The sequence below is a fragment of the Juglans microcarpa x Juglans regia genome, chromosome 7S (genome assembly GCF_004785595.1).
Source record: "Juglans microcarpa x Juglans regia isolate MS1-56 chromosome 7S, Jm3101_v1.0, whole genome shotgun sequence".
Lineage (NCBI taxonomy): Eukaryota > Viridiplantae > Streptophyta > Magnoliopsida > Fagales > Juglandaceae > Juglans > Juglans microcarpa x Juglans regia.
This window is the reverse complement of record NC_054607.1, coordinates 10141275-10160718: the sequence shown is the minus strand read 5'-3', so window position 1 is coordinate 10160718 and position 19444 is coordinate 10141275. Positions and strand designations below refer to the sequence as shown.

At 37.0% G+C, this 19444-nt stretch overlaps 1 protein-coding gene across 2 annotated transcripts in view; it reads right to left on the bottom strand.

The window, feature by feature from the left end:
- Positions 1 to 17818, bottom strand: part of LOC121241594 (serine/threonine-protein phosphatase 6 regulatory subunit 3-like) — a 29411-nt gene extending 11593 nt beyond the window's left edge. Inside the window, exons 1-17 of one of the 2 annotated variants that reach the window (XM_041139424.1) lie at positions 17544 to 17818; positions 14742 to 14845; positions 14443 to 14529; positions 14229 to 14304; positions 14051 to 14125; positions 13886 to 13939; positions 12278 to 12337; positions 12069 to 12185; positions 10881 to 10975; positions 10532 to 10740; positions 2696 to 2793; positions 2301 to 2404; positions 1984 to 2149; positions 1629 to 1751; positions 1063 to 1145; positions 580 to 721; positions 426 to 455 (exon numbers count right to left, since the gene is read on the bottom strand). In XM_041139424.1, the coding sequence (XP_040995358.1) occupies positions 426 to 455; positions 580 to 721; positions 1063 to 1145; positions 1629 to 1751; positions 1984 to 2149; positions 2301 to 2404; positions 2696 to 2793; positions 10532 to 10740; positions 10881 to 10975; positions 12069 to 12185; positions 12278 to 12337; positions 13886 to 13939; positions 14051 to 14125; positions 14229 to 14304; positions 14443 to 14529; positions 14742 to 14845; positions 17544 to 17582 (1662 nt within the window). In that variant the 5' untranslated portion in view covers positions 17583 to 17818. The remainder of the gene's footprint in view (positions 1 to 425; positions 456 to 579; positions 722 to 1062; positions 1146 to 1628; positions 1752 to 1983; positions 2150 to 2300; positions 2405 to 2695; positions 2794 to 10531; positions 10741 to 10880; positions 10976 to 12068; positions 12186 to 12277; positions 12338 to 13885; positions 13940 to 14050; positions 14126 to 14228; positions 14305 to 14442; positions 14530 to 14741; positions 14846 to 17543) is intronic. The other variant, XM_041139423.1, reaches the window with a different exon arrangement.
- Between the last annotated feature and the right edge of the window lie 1626 nt (positions 17819 to 19444).

Below are 19444 nucleotides of genomic sequence, written 5' to 3'. Positions count from 1 at the left end.
AATCCCCTCCAAAACACCAAAGAACATCCCAACAGCAGTAAACACCTGCCATTTCATCCCATAAAATACTCCTACTATTATCCACATTAGGACCATAAATCCCTGCAAAAGCCCATTCAAATCCGTCATCCACACATTTGAACCGGCAAGCAACCATAAACTCTCCCACATAATGATCTACCATCTCCACTAACCTCCTATCCCACATAATAATAATACCACCCGAAGCCCCTTTCGAAACTAATTCAATCCATCCCACACATTGACAGCTCCATAAATAAATAAATTTCATCTACGGTCGGTCCTATTACCTTCCTATACATTCTAGATCCTTCTTAGTTTTGCATGAGCGAGTTAATATAAATAAGGCATAACCACACCTCAACTTCATACAATCAAATCAATAGTTTGAATACACCAATTACCTCATCATCACGATCAAGAGCTCCATGATCCTGCAACCATGATGATTCAAAGATCAAATCAATGAGTAAAACCAGCCACCCGGGGCAGCAGAAAGGGGAAATTACATATAAAAGGGATGGTTGTATAATGACTAAAAAGCATCTAACTATATACCTCTTCCACATCTTCATTTCCGTAGATTTTGTAGCGAAAGGCCTGGCTTAAATTGTTTGCTAGAGCCGCTACATCATAATCTCTATCATGAAGATCATCATCATCACTGTCCCTTGTCCTATCTTGCAAGGCAGTCGGACGGCTGCAAACAGTAAGTAGGAATAAAAAAGATCCATGATGTTGAATACCGGTGAAGAACATGGCAGACAGACTCAAGTCAAGATCCACTCACATATAAACTCGGATAACATTTTTCACTAGACAAAAACAACACAATAGTACTGAAGTGCAACCGTAGTCAGGGAGAACAGATACAAATATCCTGTCCTGATAATGCTTTTACTTTTGTTATTATTGTTTTAAGTAATCAAAAAAAATTCAATAACAGAAGTAAACCTCCAAAATCTCATATTTTCCAAATTACTTAGAATAGAATGCACAAGTTCAGAACATGCATGGCACATGGATGAGTTAAGATCATACCCACAAGCCCATCGGAATACGTTTTCAACCACATTGCACTCATGCAGAACAGTAGCTTGCCATTCACTCCATTCACTATTTTCCTAAAAAGAACAAATGAAAGTAGTGGTGTTAGTATTGGTATTTAGTAGTACAGATCCGTTTGAAAGAGATGCTGAAAAATCATCTTTAAATATATTAAAGTTATAAGTTCTTTCATTTTATCAATTAAAGGTACCCACATTGCACCAAATACCCACACAGGAATCAGTAAGAGGAAATACAGAAATTGTAACATATATTTAAAAAAATTTGAATATCATGAAATATCTCAGGAGCAAATAAAAAATTGGTCTGGAGATGAGTTCAAAACAAACGATATTGCCAGTTGTAAATACCAAAGATTCAACAAATACATCATACATGATTTAACACGAAAAATAGTCGTACTGTAAAGAGAAAGAGGCCTTTTTCAAAACTCCTTTGCTATTAACCAGAGCACCAATGAAGTAATCTTTAGAAAGAAATAAATGTATACTTTCCAGTCAAATAATAGCACATGGTGGATTGCTTTACCTATAACCCACCTGAAGACCCGCCTGAATGTGGCTCTGACTGTTTCCCAACTGAACAAGCTTATTAGAAATTCTCCTAATGTGTCCAATGTTTCCTACCCGAGGTGCCCGCTTTCCAGCAGCAGGAATTGTTGGCTACAAATTCAGGGAAAGTATAGAAGAATCAGAATTTCTACTGCAATCAACAGCTAAGAGAACATAAATATTTATGCAACCACGTGATATTACACATAATACGCCATGTATCTATTTTTTCTTTTTCTTTTTCTTTTTCTTTTTCTTTTCGTACCTTCATTTTAATCTTGTTTGGTTCAGCAGAGCATTATAAATGTGCTACAATGACATTTGAGAGTCATAAAAGACTGACCTGATTACTGTCGCCAGAAAGAATGGGTTCTTTATCTGTTTGGAGAATCTTTCCAATTAAATTGCACTCTCGAAGAAGATGATTGGCAATGCTATCATTCTTGCTGTCCAAACATGAGAATACAATACTCTCTACATGGTGGTGCAGCGAGTTATTGTATGGGTACCTGCATCATTGAACACAGACAACTAACTAAAACCATGCATCTTCAGTATAACGAAAATAAAAGCAATTTTTCTTGCACGAGAAGACCAACAATTCTCTAAATAACAGTAACTTGGACACTCATGCATTCAAAGTCAAAATGAGAAACTTACTCAAAGAAAAGATCAATGACTCGTCGAATGGTTCCTGTGCTGACCAATTCATTCTCTGCAGCATCATTGGCAGTTTTCAATAGCACCGCAATGAACTCCACAATCTGGAAAGAAAAAGAAAAGAAATATCAGGAAAATAAAAATGGATATCCAAAAGAAAACAATAAACTCTGTTTCTGAACTCCACGAGTTTTAGCCTAAACTCAGAAGGATACAATATACAAATATTGACTATGGGTAAAGGATATATGACAACCAACTGTGTCAGTTTTACTCCACTCAAGTTCAATATTGGATTACGCTTGATTATTAATGAAATTAATTTCTTATAAAGAATTGGGATTAGGTTCAATTATATCCTGCAAATTAAATATAAAATACATAGACAAACTAACCTTTAAACGATGCTTCCCAAGAGGAGGCCTCAATTCTCCATATGTAGTAGGCAGTATCTTCTCATGAGATGACACATTCAGAAGTGCAAGCAGGTCACCTAAATAATAAGAGTTGTATAATTGTAGGTTTGGGAAGTATAGAAACAGCAGTATTAGCAAGGCTATTAAGCTGTAATTGATACGGCCTGTATGGAATGATGGGTAAAGCGACCAGTTTTTTCCCCCTTCTGACGGTCGATCCTCTTTCAATAGTTTTATTATTAATCAGAAGATGCTGACTTTATTCCAGAAATGACACCAATTAAATCACTGAATGCCAATAAATTCCAGACATAAATTATAATGTTACTTAGTTATCTCAATATAGGAAATGGCAGTATGATTCTATAGGCGCACACCATTATACATAGTCTGCTTCATTCATCGAATAAGATGGTTGTGGATCCTATATTAAAGTGATAAAGAAATTTCATGTCCATCTGACAATCATCTTCTCCAACTTGTTTCACTATGTCATGAATGGCCTACCAAAACTTCAAGATTCCTATGAAGAGACAAATGCACCAAATGATGGAGTATTGATCTTGGGTCATGTCTCGACAGGTGGGAGATTTGGTGGCTTCTTGTTGTAGTCCAATTAGTACCCATAGCAACTCCAAGGTTTGGAAGATGGTTCCCGTGTTATATGTGGTCTTTGGTGGGAACGAAATGCTCAGACTTTTGAAGACTGTGAGAGGACGGCGCTAAAAGTTAAGAGCTCTTACGTTCAATTCCCTTTATGTATGGATGTCGGCACAAAATGGTTTTCGTTCCTATAACTTCCTACATTTCAAGGAATTGTGTTCTTTTTCTTTACCCATATAGATGGGTGTTTCCTACTATATACTTCCGGAGTACTTGGGCTGTGCCCCTTTGTGCTTTCAGTAAAAACTACCTCACTTATCAATATAAATAGATAAATTCTTGTTATATCAACTTCGTGGCATGCATAAGATTTCAAGCAATTAAAGTTCGTCATATGTGAGTCCTCATCTTTGTCTGTAATACCACATCTCCTAACTTAAAAATATTTTGCAGAAGTAACCAGTATGATGCATCAATGAATGCAGAATGCATGAAACGAATCAATGCACTTTATATATAAACCCAATATCAAGTACTTGGAGATAAGGCCTTTTCAATTCCATTCAAACCATTGGTGACAAATAAACTATACAGGAGATTTTTTTATTACCATCTATAAATTTAAAATATAAAATGTGATGGAATTTATAACATATATCTGACAACCAATTTTGTAAGCCACAGATTTAAGTTTGACAACAATTTTTTTATAAGTTAATTTTTTCAAATAAATCATAGAGGTAATGCTTTATTTTAAGGTCATCAAGCAAAATAATGAACTAAATAAAACAGGACTTTGCTCAGTAACTTAACTTTTTTTGTTATAAGAGATAAATATTATATATATATATGAATGAAATAGGCATAGCCTATGTACACGGAAAGTATACAGAAGAACACCTAAATACATTCTAAGAGCGATAAATTAAAGACAAAAAATAATAAACACTATCCCCATGCAATACAATAGCGGAAAACCAACACATTAAAGTGTGTAACAATAAATTCTTCAACTCAGCCATTGTGCGCTCCTTGTCTTCAAAGCAGCGTGCATTCCTTTCCGTCCAAATGCACCACATGATGCACAACGGAATCATCTTCCATACCGCTACCACTTGATGACAACCTTGCATCTTTCTCCAACAACCCAACAAATCCACTACCCTCATAGGCATAACCCAAGCAACATCAACTCTTTGAAAGATCTCATCCCACAGCACCCTTGTTACCTCACAGTGTAGTAAGAGATGGTCCACAGATTCTCCATTCTTTTTACACATGTAACACCAATCCATCACTACACATACTTTCTTCCTCAAGTTCTTTCCAAGAACGACATTCCAAACAAAAAAAACTACTTCAGAAAGCACACGAGACCTCCAAATCTTCTTCCAAGGGAATGGAGTATGAACTTGTGTTGTCAAGATGTTATAATACGCCTTAATTGTACATAACTTGTGATTATTAGACCTCCACTTCGATCGATCTCACTGTGCTAAAGGAGTTCCCGTGGAATATAGTAGGTTGAAAAAATCTGAAACAATAGATAATTCCCAATCATGAAAATCCCTAATAAAAAGAATGTTCCACTGGAGCGAGCCATGAGAAAGTAACCGCACATCTGCTACTGAAGCCTCTCTATTAACTGCAATACGACATAGGGCCGGAAAAGCCCTTTCCAATACTTGATCTCCACACCACACGTCCTGCCAAAAACTAATTCGATTGCCCTCACCAACTACAAAGCGAATGTGGTTTGCAAAGCATGGCCACCCTTTCCTTATAAACTTCCATAAACCCACACCATAGACCCCTCTCACTTCATTGGAGCACCAACCACCCCCAGCGACACCATATCTAGCATCAATAATTTACTTCCACAATGATCCCCCCTCCAAGTGATATCTCCAAAGCCATTTCCCCAAGAGAGCTCTATTAAAAGTTCTCAAGTTACACACTCCCAACCCCCATTCACAACTGAGGCACAAACCGTCTTCTATCTAACCAAATGAAATTTCTCCTCCCCAATACCACCACATAAAACGCCCTAAAGAGTTTCTCCATTATGTTCATCACCCCTGCAGGCATAAGAAACAGGGATAAAAAATATGTGGAGAGGTTATTGAGAGTACTCGTAATAAGAGTGAGGCGGCCCCCTTTTGATAAATACATTTGTTTCCAACCAGCCAACATTTTCTCTATCTTCTCCACCACCCCATCCCATATAGCTCTATTTTTGAAAGTTGCACCCAACGGAAAGCCCAGAAATTTCATTGGAAAAGAGGACACCTTACAATCTAGAAGGCTTGCTAAACTGAGGATATTAGAAACCGCACCCACAGAAACTATCTCAGACTTGCCAAGGTTCACCTTAAGCCCTGACACTGCTTCAAAGAAAAGTAACAGTGCTCGTAGAATTTGGATTTGGCTATTATCCGCTTCACAAAAGACTAAAGTATCATCTGCAAATAGAAGGTGTGAGATAATGGGGCCACCAGAGCCATTACCCACCTGAAAACCAGATAAGTACCCTCCCCCAACAACAGCCTGCACCATCCTACTTAAAGCCTCCATAACTATAACAAATAAAAAGGGAGATAGAAGATCTCTCTGCCGCAATCCCCGTGAACTATCAAAAAACCAGCAGGTATGCCGTTAACTAGAACTGAGAACCGGGCAATTGAAATACAATGACGCATCCATGAAATCCACCTACCCCAAAGTCGCACCTCTCAAGTAAGTATAAGAGAAATTCTCAGTTCACATGATCATATGCGTTTTCCATGTCAAGCTTGCAAAGAACACATGAACCTCCCTCCCGTAGTCTGTGGTCCAAGCACTTGTTTGCAATAAATACCGAATCAAAAATTTGTCTCCCACAAATAAATGCGCTTGGAGACTTGGAAATAATAAGTTCCAACATCAAATTGAGCCGGTTGGCAAGAACCAAATAATCTTATAAACGCTACTAACTAGGCTTATTGGACGAAAGTCCTCAATAGTCGAAGTCCCTTGTTTCTTGGGAATGAGAGCAATGAAAGTCGTATTAAGGGATTTTTCAAACTTTTGAAAAGAGTGAAATTCATTACAAACCTGCATAACATCACATTTGACTATGTCCCAACAAGTTTGAAAAAAACCCATTGAAAAACCATCCGAACCCGGCGCTTTATCCTTAGCCATACCAGAGATGACCTTGTAAATTTCTTCTTCAACAATATGTCTCTCCAAAACACTCACACTCTGCAAATCAATTGCCTCAAAAGGCAAGTCATCAAGCTTTGGCCTCCAAGAAACCGATTCTGTGAGAAGGGTCTCATAGTAATGTACAATATAGTTTTCTAGCTCCGGAGAAGATAACACCTGAGAGCCTAATTGAAGCGACTCAATAGCATTGTTACGCCGATGTGAATTAGCCACTTTGTGAAAGAACTTCGTACACCTATCACCTTCTTTCAACCAAAGGTCCCTTGATTTTTGACTCCGTGAAGTCTCCTCTGACAACAGAACTTTCTCCAAGTTTTGCCATAACCATGCCTTTCCTCAAAAACACCTCCTCCAAGGTATCCCTCAATAATTCTTTACCCTCTAGCTCTTCCAGTTCCTCCAACAATGTAGATTTCTGATTGTCAATGTGACCAAAACCTTCCAGGTTCCACTTCTTCAGATCCTATTTCAAAGCCTTCAACTTGCCTGCAAGAATGAAACTTGGAGTGCCAATAAACTAATATGATGACCACCAAGCACGCACCATCTCTACAAACCCATCTGTTGTTAGCCACATATTTTCAAACTTAAAGTACCGGTGACCCTTGTGAATACCCCCACAATCTAAAAGGATAGGAAAATGATCTGAACTGACTCAAGCTAACCGTTTCTGACTCACTTCCGGATAGTGTGCTTCCCACGAAAGAGAGACAAAGAATCTATCCAATCTCGACCAAACCCGTCCATTTGACCAAGTGTACTCGCCCCCTACTAGAGAGAGATCCATGAGGTCCAGATCAAAGATGAACTTGGAGAATTCCTTCATGGCCACAAAATTTCGATAATGCCCTGATCGTTTGCTAGGAAAGTGAGTAAGGTTATAATCACCCTCTATACACCACGACATGTACCATAAGGAGTATAGACCCGCCAACTCCTCCCACAACCTTCTCCTATCCCTGTCTACGTTAGGACCATAGGAACCTACAAATGCCCATTCTTAGCCATCAGCCACATTTTTTAATAAGGTCGCAACCGAGTAATCTCCAATGCACTCTTCAATCATCTCAACCACTCTTTTATCCCACATTAATAAGACTCCGCCTGAGGCTCCCAAAGAAGCCAAATAAGTCCAACCCACGTGCGAGCACCCCCATAAACTTCGCACCAAACTTCTATTAATGAATTGCAACTTTGTTTCTTGAAAACATACACCCCCCTTCCACATCCACAATAATGACTTGATACGAAGGCATTTATTGCTGTCATTGAGCCCCTGTACATTCCAAAATAAAATCTTAGGCTTCATAAGAACACGGATTGCCCCTCCCTTTCGATCTATCCCTTCCGCCACTCCCTTCCGCCACATCATAATTAATGGAACAAATTAGCCTTTTAAGTTCCCTATCCTGCTTTGTAGCTAATTTTGAATGGCTAGCTTCAAGAGCTACGAAAAGAGCCTTAAATTGTTCTTCGTAACCTCCAAAAGAAATTCTAATAACAGCTTGAATCTCCTCTACTTTCTTAAAAACCCAATTTGATGGACAACTCCCAAATTTAGAGCTGGGGGTAGTGTACATAGAGGAGTCATTAACAACCCCCTCTTCACAAGGACAAATAGGAGCTAATAAGGCCAGTTCCGAACCACATACTAAATCTGGTTCACCATTGGAAACCACCAAATTTTCAAACCCATCTCCAGACTTATTCTCATCAACAAAACCCATCTCCAGTCGTAGAATGGCTAACGGAGACCCCTGAAACAAAAAGCCATTCTCCGGCAAGTCTAATTGCACAAGGAACACAGTTGGGCCTCCGACCACCACGCACGCTTGGATCTGTGCAATCTCCAGCGACAACCCACGCGACGGTGATGGGAAATCAACTTGCAACAGCCCATCCTTCGTCGGCTCCTCAACCAACCAACCATCCTCAACAACCTCATGTCGAGGTGGCTGTACCTGATCACCGTGGTGGTCAATAACGACCGCCGAAGTTTTTTGTGCCAATGTGGAGTTCGGCAAGACGCTTATCGAAGCCAAAATGAATTTCTCGCCACTGCAGAAACTCGACTTTGTATCTCTAAATTCTGCCGCCGCACTCCAGATGACCCCAGACTTCGCCAACAGACACTCCCATCGATCCCTTATCACGCAGTTGATTGAGTAGATTCCGGCAACAGAAAACCACAACTTACGTTCGGCTCAGCCACTCTACTCCCTACCGACGCCAACTCCGGCACCCCAGACCTTGTCGGTGAACCCACCTGGGCCTGAGAGAAGGGTTGGGCTTGCGTGAAACAGGCCTATGGTAGAGGCCCACTAGAAGCCACATTCTTTCCCTTTGTGGTTGAAGACAAGTCTGCAGAAACATCTTTGAGCCCAAAAAGAGAACCTTCTCCCTAGCCCATTATGGGATCCTTCTCCGTCTACAATCCCTTCTCAACGCAGCGTTTTAAAGTCCCCATATTCAGGTGCAAACGTCCCACTTGTATCTCCATCTTAGCCAAAGCATGCAGCACAGTTACCATACTTGGCCCCGACAGACACTTGCCCAGACTTGCACCTTCACAGAGTTGCGCCTTCACCAAAGTGGAGGTAACGCCTGTCCCCTTTGCAAGTTTTGGAGCACGAGACAGGGCCTCATTGTACGAAGCAAAAACTTGGTGCCCCAGGGAGGAGGAGCCATCCAAGGGCTGCTCCCTCTGTTATTCCCTCCCAAAACAGAGGAAGTTACAAAAATTTCTTTCAATAACTCTCCAAATTCCTCCAACCTACCCTTTCCTCCCTTTCGGTGTCACTAGTAGGCTACGTCATTTCTCTTGCCCAAATTCCGATAGGGTAAAAAAGCTCCCATAACAGTTACGTTGCCTTTGCACCACCAATACCTAAGAACCATCTCTTCGGGATCTGATGAAACCAAAGGGCCCCTCAAAAGCAATACCTTCCTTCACCATGAGATTTAGCCATCTCAATGACTTGATCAATGAAGATGTGATTCACAGCACGACAGTTGCTCTCAGTGATTCTCCACCACCTTGCATTCATCTTCTTAAACTCGAAACATTTTTTATCAATAATAACATTCCTACTAGACCCCATCACAGCAGAACTACTCATAAAGAAACTTAAAAAAAAAAAAACTCGTTATCAGAAGGATAACACCGACAGAGAGAGAATTTTTTCCTTGTGTGTACGGAGAGAAAAACTTAGGAGAGAGAAAAGTGTTGTTTATTGGCAATTGATTTGCAGAATGTCCACAGGCCCTCAGCAAGGAGGTTCCATGAGCCTTAGACCCAGGGATAAAAGACTAACAATTTTTTTTTTATTGGCACCGAGTCTCCGGGAACAGTGTCCCAACTAATCCCGAGGATCCACAGGCCCTCAGCAAGGAGATTCCCGCAAGTGACTCGGGTAATTTAAGGGAAAATCCACCAGTCCGATGGCCTCTAAAGATTGTTTGCACCCAAGGGGATTTAAAACTTAGACCCGGGAGAGCAATAAAAGACTAACAATTTATTAGCAATGAATTGGGAGATTCTAAAAATTCAAATTAACACAGCTTTGATTGTCACTCTGAAGAACAAGATTCAAACACCAGCTTTATTGCACACGTCTGTCTAGAATCTAGATTCATTAAATTGTCTAGATTCAATAACTATCTGGATTTATCAAAAAATCAATCAATGAAAACCTTAAGCCAACTAAGGTTGAAAGAAGTGTTTTTCATGCCTAACATCCATCAAGTGACTTGTAAAAAAAAACATATAATACAAGTGATCTTCGGAACAGCATTCCAACATATAATACACATTTAAAACGAACCTAGATATATTTGAAATTCCTCTTGAGAAAAGTAAGTTCAGACTTGAAAGATGAAAGTAATAACTAATCAGTGGATATAAAATAGAGGCACAATTATGCAGCATGAGAAGAAATAGTCCGCCAAGTAAACACTTCAATAAATTTCACTAAAAACAAAAGTAAAAAACATCAACATTCTCACCAAGTTTGGGGAGCATTGCACCTATTGTCTCGGGTTTAGCAGAGATTGGAGGCTCATACATATGTTGACTTCGAAAAGAATGAAACATGAAAGCAGATGACGTCGATCTTTTTGGGTCTAACAAAGAAATACAGACAGAAAGCGAGTGCACAAGGCAAGATTTCGATTGTGAATCTTCCAATGCATGACCGAATATCCTTGCAACAAAGCTGATATCAACGAGTTCAAAACTTATTACATAATATGTACAAACAAATAATAATACGCATTTGTGCCTGCCTGGATATAAGTATCAAATCAAATGTTTTTTTTCAGTGAGTAACAAACTAAATGCTATCTCAAAACAAACCTTGGGCTAGAAAGTTTTGTGGCTAGAGCTGATGAAGCATTCCGTGTTATAGCACACAGTGTTTCAGCCGCATTAGCATGCACCTCAGGAGGACTCTGGTCCACATAAAATAAGCTATTAGAGAATTTATCACCAAAAATGTCTGATTAGAACAGTTTAATATGGAAAAACATATCACAAAATTTAATGCACTCTTTATCTCCTCTTTAGAGCTTTCCTTTTCTCATTGCTTACTAACAATATCTTGTATATATAAGGGAAGTTCCAATGTAGTCTTCAGATCTTTTTTTATAAGTATCAATATTTTCTTGAGTGTTGCAAAAGGCATGACCCAAGTACACGGGACATATACAAGACAAACGTCATCCCTAAGTATTTTAATTTTGAACAAATGAAGTCCTATCACTTAAACCAATAAGCCAGCATAAAATTCATTCAGTGAAAAGTAACAGCATTTACTGGGTTATCAATTTTTGTGCCAGTACTGTCATCATTTGCAATGGAAGGGTTACTTATCAGAACAAGCCACATTATCAAAATAAAAATTTACAGATTTTAGATGCAGGCACCAAATTAAAAGTTATTCCATTACTCTGTGCCCAAAAATAAAATCTATAGTGAATGCAGTAAAGTGAGCCAGAATGACCTTGTCTAAGTACTACACTAATGTGGGAAAACCAAATTTGGAGGTAAAGCAGCTATTCGGTAATTCCACAGTGGGCCCATCAGAAATTCGCTCAAACACCACTGGCCAGCATGAGAAAAAGAACAAGAATGAAAAGACACTAATCAGACATGGGTTCAAAATCTGTAAATGTTGGCCATGTTTATCCAAATTTTGACAAAGAATGGAATCCTTGCGAAACAAATTTCACAACAAACCAGCCACCCAAATTCTAGGCTTCTAATCAGTGTGAAATACAAGGAAGCTACGGCTTCATATAATTCTAAAAACAAGCATAAAACTATAACCAGCTTCAAACGTGGGACATGCAGAATGCTTGAACATTCAATTTAAGAAATCTTCAACAGTTTCACTGGTCAATCAACAAGTTGGGTTCATTTCTTAAGGTAGTGAATATTCCAAATGCATGATATACATGTATACTCAACCACTACATAAATCCTTTATTAAAGGGTGAGAAGAGGCTTTCGTGATCCTAAAATAAAGTGCATTGTGACACTTACTGACGGACTGAGTTTATCCACAATCATTTCCAGCAGATTGCTTTCAGCCAACCATTGCATCACATCTACATAATTGGGATACAAATGGTCATCGGCGCCTACAAGTCGAACCAAAACCTGCATTAAAAGTTCACTTCAAGACCAATATAAAACTTGGAATATAAAATGCAATTCTTAAAATAAAATATTACAACTGAAATATTTGTTACCTCCATGATAGATGTAATTCCTATCAAATCAACCAGATGGCAAAAAACATCCTGATGAGCCTGTAAAGATCCACTATGTCTGAATCCAATATAGTTTTGAAGTTGACAAGGAAATAAAAACATACAGACAACATTTTTTTTATAGATTTGTTTTTTTATTGGCACCAGGTGTCCGAGAACAAAAGTCCCAACTAATCTCAAAGGTACATAGGCCCTCGACAATGATTTTTTCACAAGTGCACCTCGGGTAATTCAAGGAAAAATTCCCCCAATCCGATGACCCCTAGAAATTGTTTGCATCCAAAAGGATTCAAACCTTAGACCTGGAGGGAGCATACCACCAAGACCAAGGTCTTTACCACTTGAGCCAACCCGTAGGGAATGTAGACTTTAGAGAACGCAGACTGCAGTCGTGACTATTTCTGACAGGCAATAGGTAACTTGATTCAAAGACATTTGTTTTTCTTATGAATAAAACTGAGGTACCAAACCTAGAGAAGAGACCTTAGAGGCAATACACTAACCAGTGATCCAGGAATCAAATTTATACTGTGGATTAAATAAAAATCTGCCACTGGAACAATATGCAGCTGAGTCCCATTTTAACGTTAAGAGGTTCAGGGAAAAAATCAGCCCAAAATTTATGCTCATTAACCAACTATGCAAACTAACGAATATCAAAGAAAGGACAGAAGGCTCAAACTAAAGCATTTAATTACTTAGATTCTTGCCCATGTTCATATATGCATCAAAAACTAGTGACTAAAAGTTCAGGAAAAAAATTAAACAAATTTTTATGCCAGTGGAGAATTATTTTTTTCCAAGTGACGCCAGTGGACAAATCTAAAGAATAGCATTTGAAACAGGCCAGCCCACAATAACGTTTGATTGCACAAAGCCATGCAACATAACAAGAACTTTCACACAAAAAGAAACTCCAATACAACCCTGGTTGGAAGGCCTCCTTTCCTGAACATTTAAAAAGAAGAAAAAATCTAGCATTGCACGATGCTTCAGACCCAACAGTCAAAGTGGTTACACGAGCATCGATATACAAGTCATAAGAAAGCACCATAGGCACTTCACTACAAAGCCCAAGAACCAAACAAGCCACTATTTTGCAACAAAACAAAAAGGATGCCTTTAAAGATGCACTGGGTAGACAGGATAGCAATAAATACAAGGTAATTGTAACCAAAATGACAGATTCAAAAGTTACTCTTTTCAGGATCTTATGGTTATGTTACCCAAAGTATCTATTACAACTAGAATGAAAAAAGTTTGATATCAACAGTCACCCTTGCATGAAAGGACCCCAATAGCAGCAAAGAACTCTGACCATCCAGATGCAACAACATCACTAGGGGCAAAATACTGGATGAAGTCATTCATATATTCATGAACACAAGCAATAATCCCAAGTTGTTCTGAGGGATCAGTTGAGCCACAACATTAAGTACAAATATCATTCAAGCACATTAGCTTGATGTTTGCCATGAACAAGAGGAAATTAACTTCAATCTAGGGCACATTGGTGTATCTAGAACGTTGGAAGAGCTCATAATAATTCAAATCATAAAACAATGCAGAGTTGAGCAAGTTGCTTACTTGGACATAATTCATAAGTGGGACAGTCTTCCGTATCATAATACATATGACGACCTAAAATAACACCCAAAAAAAGCTTCAAGAATTGCTTTGCCTGAAGCAGTCGGATTAACATTGCCCAAGAAATATCACAGAAACCAAGTTTCTCATATCATCACGGCATACCTTGCTGAAGTACCCAGCCAACAAAGTGCTACGTGGACGATTAGGTTCCAAGAAGGAGAAGAGTAAGTTCATCAGCTGCAATCACAGGGAAATTATAAGAAATCAGTAACAAAACATTATTAAATCAACTTCCACCCTTTTAGATAATGTGTGATCATGAATAACCGTAGACACGTACCTCCTCTTCATCCACCAAAGTCTTCAAAATAACATCAATTTCGCATGTGAAAATCTCACATGAAATGAATGGGAACCTAAATCATTAAACAAATTTTGCCAATAAAATTAGAAGCAAGAAAGAAAGGTTCAGAACACATGGAGCATTGAAATCTGAAAACTAATGAAGATCCCTTTATTTTTTTTTATATATTTGCTGAGTCAGAGCACTATACTTGAAGACTCGTTTGCTTTCAGCATCCTCTGGGGCTTCATCAACAATATAGTGTAATAACTGCTCCACCTGGGCTCTATCCCGGAGACTAAAACATAAACATCAAGTAGTTTCCAGCATCAGCTTCTATATTATCCAACAAACAGTCTACAGCTCATATCAATTATAATAGCTTCAAAGAAACCCAATTACATAGAAACGAAATTAAGCTAATAGCTGATAAAGCTTGAAAAAAAAAAAAAAAGAAGAAGAAGAAGAAGAAGAAAAGATGGCCCAGGTAGAATAGAGAAGAAATACTACAAGTTAATGAGCCGACTGTTTAATGCTTTGCATTCTTGAATTATTTCTTCTTCATCCAGAAGCTCTTCCAAAGTGAAGTTCTCCTTGTCTAATATTGACTCCACCTGTATACAAGAAAAAAAAAATAACGAGCTTAAATAGATTAATTATGGGGATAAAAGGAAAAGAAAAAAGCAGGCAGGCAGGCAAACCCAAGCATTCATAGGATACTGCACTAAAAATGAATCACGGCCAAGTACCCGAAAGCAGTAAAACATCTTTATGAGTTCGCTCTAAAGTAATGTAACTCAAGGAGCACTAGCCACATCTATGCTATATCCCAAAAAAGGCTAACCAATTAACTTCCCATAGAATCATTTATAAATTCCAGCTTCACCTAATAAGTACCAATGTGGGACATAGCACCATGACTATCTTTATAACCTACCCACTCTATGTGGACTATTCATATTCCCAATCTGGGACTTGGGTGTTATAAGTAATTCTAAGAGCATTCACAATGATTTATTTACACTTTTTTCTAAAATAGACCAAAGCCATTTTATCTATTTTGGCCAATGGCTTTTAAAATGTACTCTTCATTAGCTTATCTATTTTTTTCTTATTCTTTCTTTATTCCTTTTAGAAAACAATGTGATTGTAAGAATGTAAAGAAAGAGCAATAAAGAGAGAAACTATAAAAAAATTTATATAAATTAATAGTGCTTATTCAAATGTAGAGTCACTGTAGCACATATGAGTTTTGCATATAGTTTACATAAGCTGATGGAGATCATTTTTTGAACCATTGTTAGCCATTGTGCTTTCTTGTGCAAGATGAATAAACCATTGTGATTGCTCAAATGCCTTGAAACAACTGTATTAAATTCCTAGATATTGTTCCAACTTCAAACCCATATGACTAAAAAAATCTCATAGCTGTCCGCAGCTTTCTTACACATGAAGCACCACTCCATAACAATCTTTTCCTTGGAAGAGTATTTGGAAGGCTCATGTTCCGTCAAAGGTTCGCCAAAGTGGTGAAGGCCTTGGTCTTGGGGTATCACTCCCTTCAAGGTCTAATGTTCAACACCTCATGGGTGCAGACAATCTTTTGGGGTTACACCCCTTAGTGAAAAGCCAGCGATTTAACCAGCTCGGTGTAGGAAAACTTCCGAGGGTGCGGTGCACAGAACCGGGGTTTACTCTGCAGGAGTGGGTTCAAAGGGCCTGCCTTGGAGAGGTTCCCTGACATTAAAAAAAAATAAAAATGTTGCTTTTTTTGTTTGGACATCAGCAATTGGGAATATTCAGACAATTGACAATTTGAGAAAGCCTGGGATGATTGTTATGGAGTGGTGTTTCATGTACAAGAAAACTGCGGAATCAATGGATCATCTACTTATACATTGTGATATGGCTTAAGTGTTATGGGATGGTGTGTTTAGAAGATCCAGACTGTCCTGGGTTATGCCAAAATCAATGGTAGACTTACTTGCATGTTGGACTAGACTTCATACTTGCTCTCAAGTGGTAGCTGCACGGAAGATGATTCCTTTGTGCATTATTTGGTGCATTTGGTTGGAAAGGAATGAGATGTGTTTTAATAATAGGGAACGCAATGTAGAAGAACTCTGGAAATTTTTTATGTGTTCCTTGTTTAGTTGGTTTTCAGCTATTGTACTTAATGGAGGGGCAGTCCATGAGTTTTTGTCCTCATTTTTCTAGCTTTAGAATGTATTTAGGTATTTTTTTTGTATACTTACTGTGTATATGGGCTACACCTATTGCATTTGATGAATAAAATTTTTACTTATAAAAAAAAAATTAATAAAATAGTTATCTTTGTAGACTTAACACTTCTCGTGTGCTATTGGAGTGTTACATAGTCCCCCTCTTAAATTCCTAATGTCCTTGTTGGGACCATGCCATGAAGTGGTCCAAATGACTGGCCTTACTAGGTGGCTATGATACCATATGTAATGACCTGGGAAAATTGCTACACACATCTAGGCTATAACTCCCAAGAGACTAATCAAATTCAAGTTTCCCAAGAATCACTTGTAAAGCCAAATTTCAACAAGTACCATATGTAGCACTTTGCACCCATGACTCCATTTATACCAAGCCACTCTATACGAGTTATTCATATTCTTAATGTGGGACTGGATTATTACAATTAAACATTAACGTATTGGCAAAACTATAGTGAATGCCTAGATATTGTTCCAATTTCAAAGCCATGTGATTAAAAACTTCTCAAAGCCAATCATTCCATCCATATTCCCAGCAGTGAAAAGAAGGTGATAAGAATGTTATAAAGAAAAGGTGGGACTCAGCAATTTCAACACAACATTCCCAGTAAAATACCATATTGATAGGCAAATTAGAATCCCAGAGAACGAATCACTTAAATCTATACAATAAGTGACACCGCAAACAAATTCATGTAGTTTGCCACTGGAAGCACACGTATTCTATCAAAGAAGTAAGCCACTAGATGAAGTTCATCATAAAAACAAAAGGCAGCGGCAAAAAAAGTACACGTATTCATAAACTAAAACTAGCAAAGCTCACGTCAATAAGTCCAAAGTAAATTCGAAGGAACATATCATCAAGTCGAAATAAAAGCTAAATCTTCAACAAATTAATGAAACAAAAAGAGGCTAGCTTTCCATTTCCAAGTACAAAAAGCGTAAATTCGGCCCAGAAAAATACGAAAAGAAAAGACCAAATCTAAACACCGTAACCAATTTCGTTGAAATACAAAGCCAGAGAAGTAGCATTACTAAGAGTCAGGAAAATTGGATTGAAAACACTTACGGGTGAGGAGGTAGAGAGAGATGAGATCTTCCAAAACATGTCGAAGAAAGGGGAGGATTCAGCAGAGCTCGAAGCAAGACCTGCGCAGATCTGTAAACCCTAGAAACAAGAGGAAATCTAGGTCAGGGAAAGACGCGGAGAGCTCGAGATTCAAGGGAGCTGTGGTTGGAGCTGGAAACCCTAATTTTTCGCGAGAGGGCGTACTGACAGAGCGGTGCTGGCCAGACAAAAAGTCGGAGGCGAACGGAATTAACCGCTGAAGTACAGAATTTCCCAATTTGGTATGAAAAAAATAAAAACTAAGTCCAAATATTTGAAATTAAAATTTGAAATAAAAGAAATCAAAATAGAAAATAGTTGAAAAAAAAGTTAAGATTTAAGGTCTCGTTTGGATTAGACGAAATTAAAATTAAAAGTTAAATAAAATATTATTTTTTAATATTATTTTTTATATATATTTGAAAAAATTGAATTCTTTTTTTGTATTTTATATGAAATTTTAGAAAAATTATAATGATTAGATAAGATGAGTTGATTTGTGAAAATAAATTGGGCCTTAGACCCTTTTTTTTTTGGCACAATAGGCTCTATTTAGATGTTGAGATGGCATCATCTCATCTTATTCAATTATTATAATTTTTTCAAATTTTAAAATAAAATATAATAAATAATTCAATTTCTTTAAATTTTAAAATAAAAATTATATTAAAAATTTATATTCAAACAACATTTTATTCAGTTTTCAACTTTCGTCTCGTATCAACTCACTATTCAAATCAGGCCAAATAATTTTTAATTTCAAATATTCAACTTTTTTCATCTATCATTATCTAATCATTACAATTTTTTTAATTTTTCAAACAAAACATAAAAAATAATTCAATTTTTTCAAATCTCAAAACAAAAATTATATTAAGAAATTATATTTAAAAATATTTTAATATTCAAATTTTTCTCCATTCTTTATCGAAATTCTATAAAAATATCTTAATTCAAATAATTTCATTATTATTTATAAATTATTTAACTAATATTCACGTATTTTTCATTTCATCTCAACATGACTTATTCTTCGTATCATAAGATTAATTTGCCATACAAGTGGAACCAATCAAAAGGAGGATGGGTGTTTTTCAGTATTTCACATTGTTATCGTTTTTCTTTCTCATCTTGTTCCCGTTTCTTTTTGTTCCTCTTCTTTCCATGAATGAGTGTTTTAACTTCCATCACAATGAATTGATAAGGTGGTCTCGGAATATCATAGAAGAGAAATGGAATTTATTAACGTGTAATGATATATATTACACTCTCATTTCAGTTTTATCTTATTAAGTAAGATGTAGTGTATTTATTATTATTGAATGATAAAGAATTATTTAATAAAATATTATTTAATAATAATAAATATATCATATCATACATAACGAGATGAAAATAAGACGATAATGTAATGTATAGAATTTTTCCTTGTTTCAAACTTAACTGAAATAATGAGATGGATCTTGACGTGGAGGATTATGTTGACATTTAAGGAATTCCTTTAACTGGATACGTTTATTTATTCAATATCAATTGGTATTAGAGTACATTATTCTAATGTGAAACAAACAACTTAGTTCTAATTAGATTCGATACGTTGGGCTTGACAAAAACAAAAAGGATAATGTTATTCAGAGCGAGGTTTTTAATCCAGAAAGTCGATTGATAAGTGTGAATGCACATTTTATTTTTATTTTATTTTTTTCAATTATTTTGTATATATTTTTAAATAGTTTTAAAAAAACAAAAATATATCAATTCATTAATAATCACTTTATTAACTATTAAGTTAAAAAATAAAAATAAAAAATAAAAATCACAACCTATCAATTTTATCGATCTAAGTAGCATTTTCCAAACAA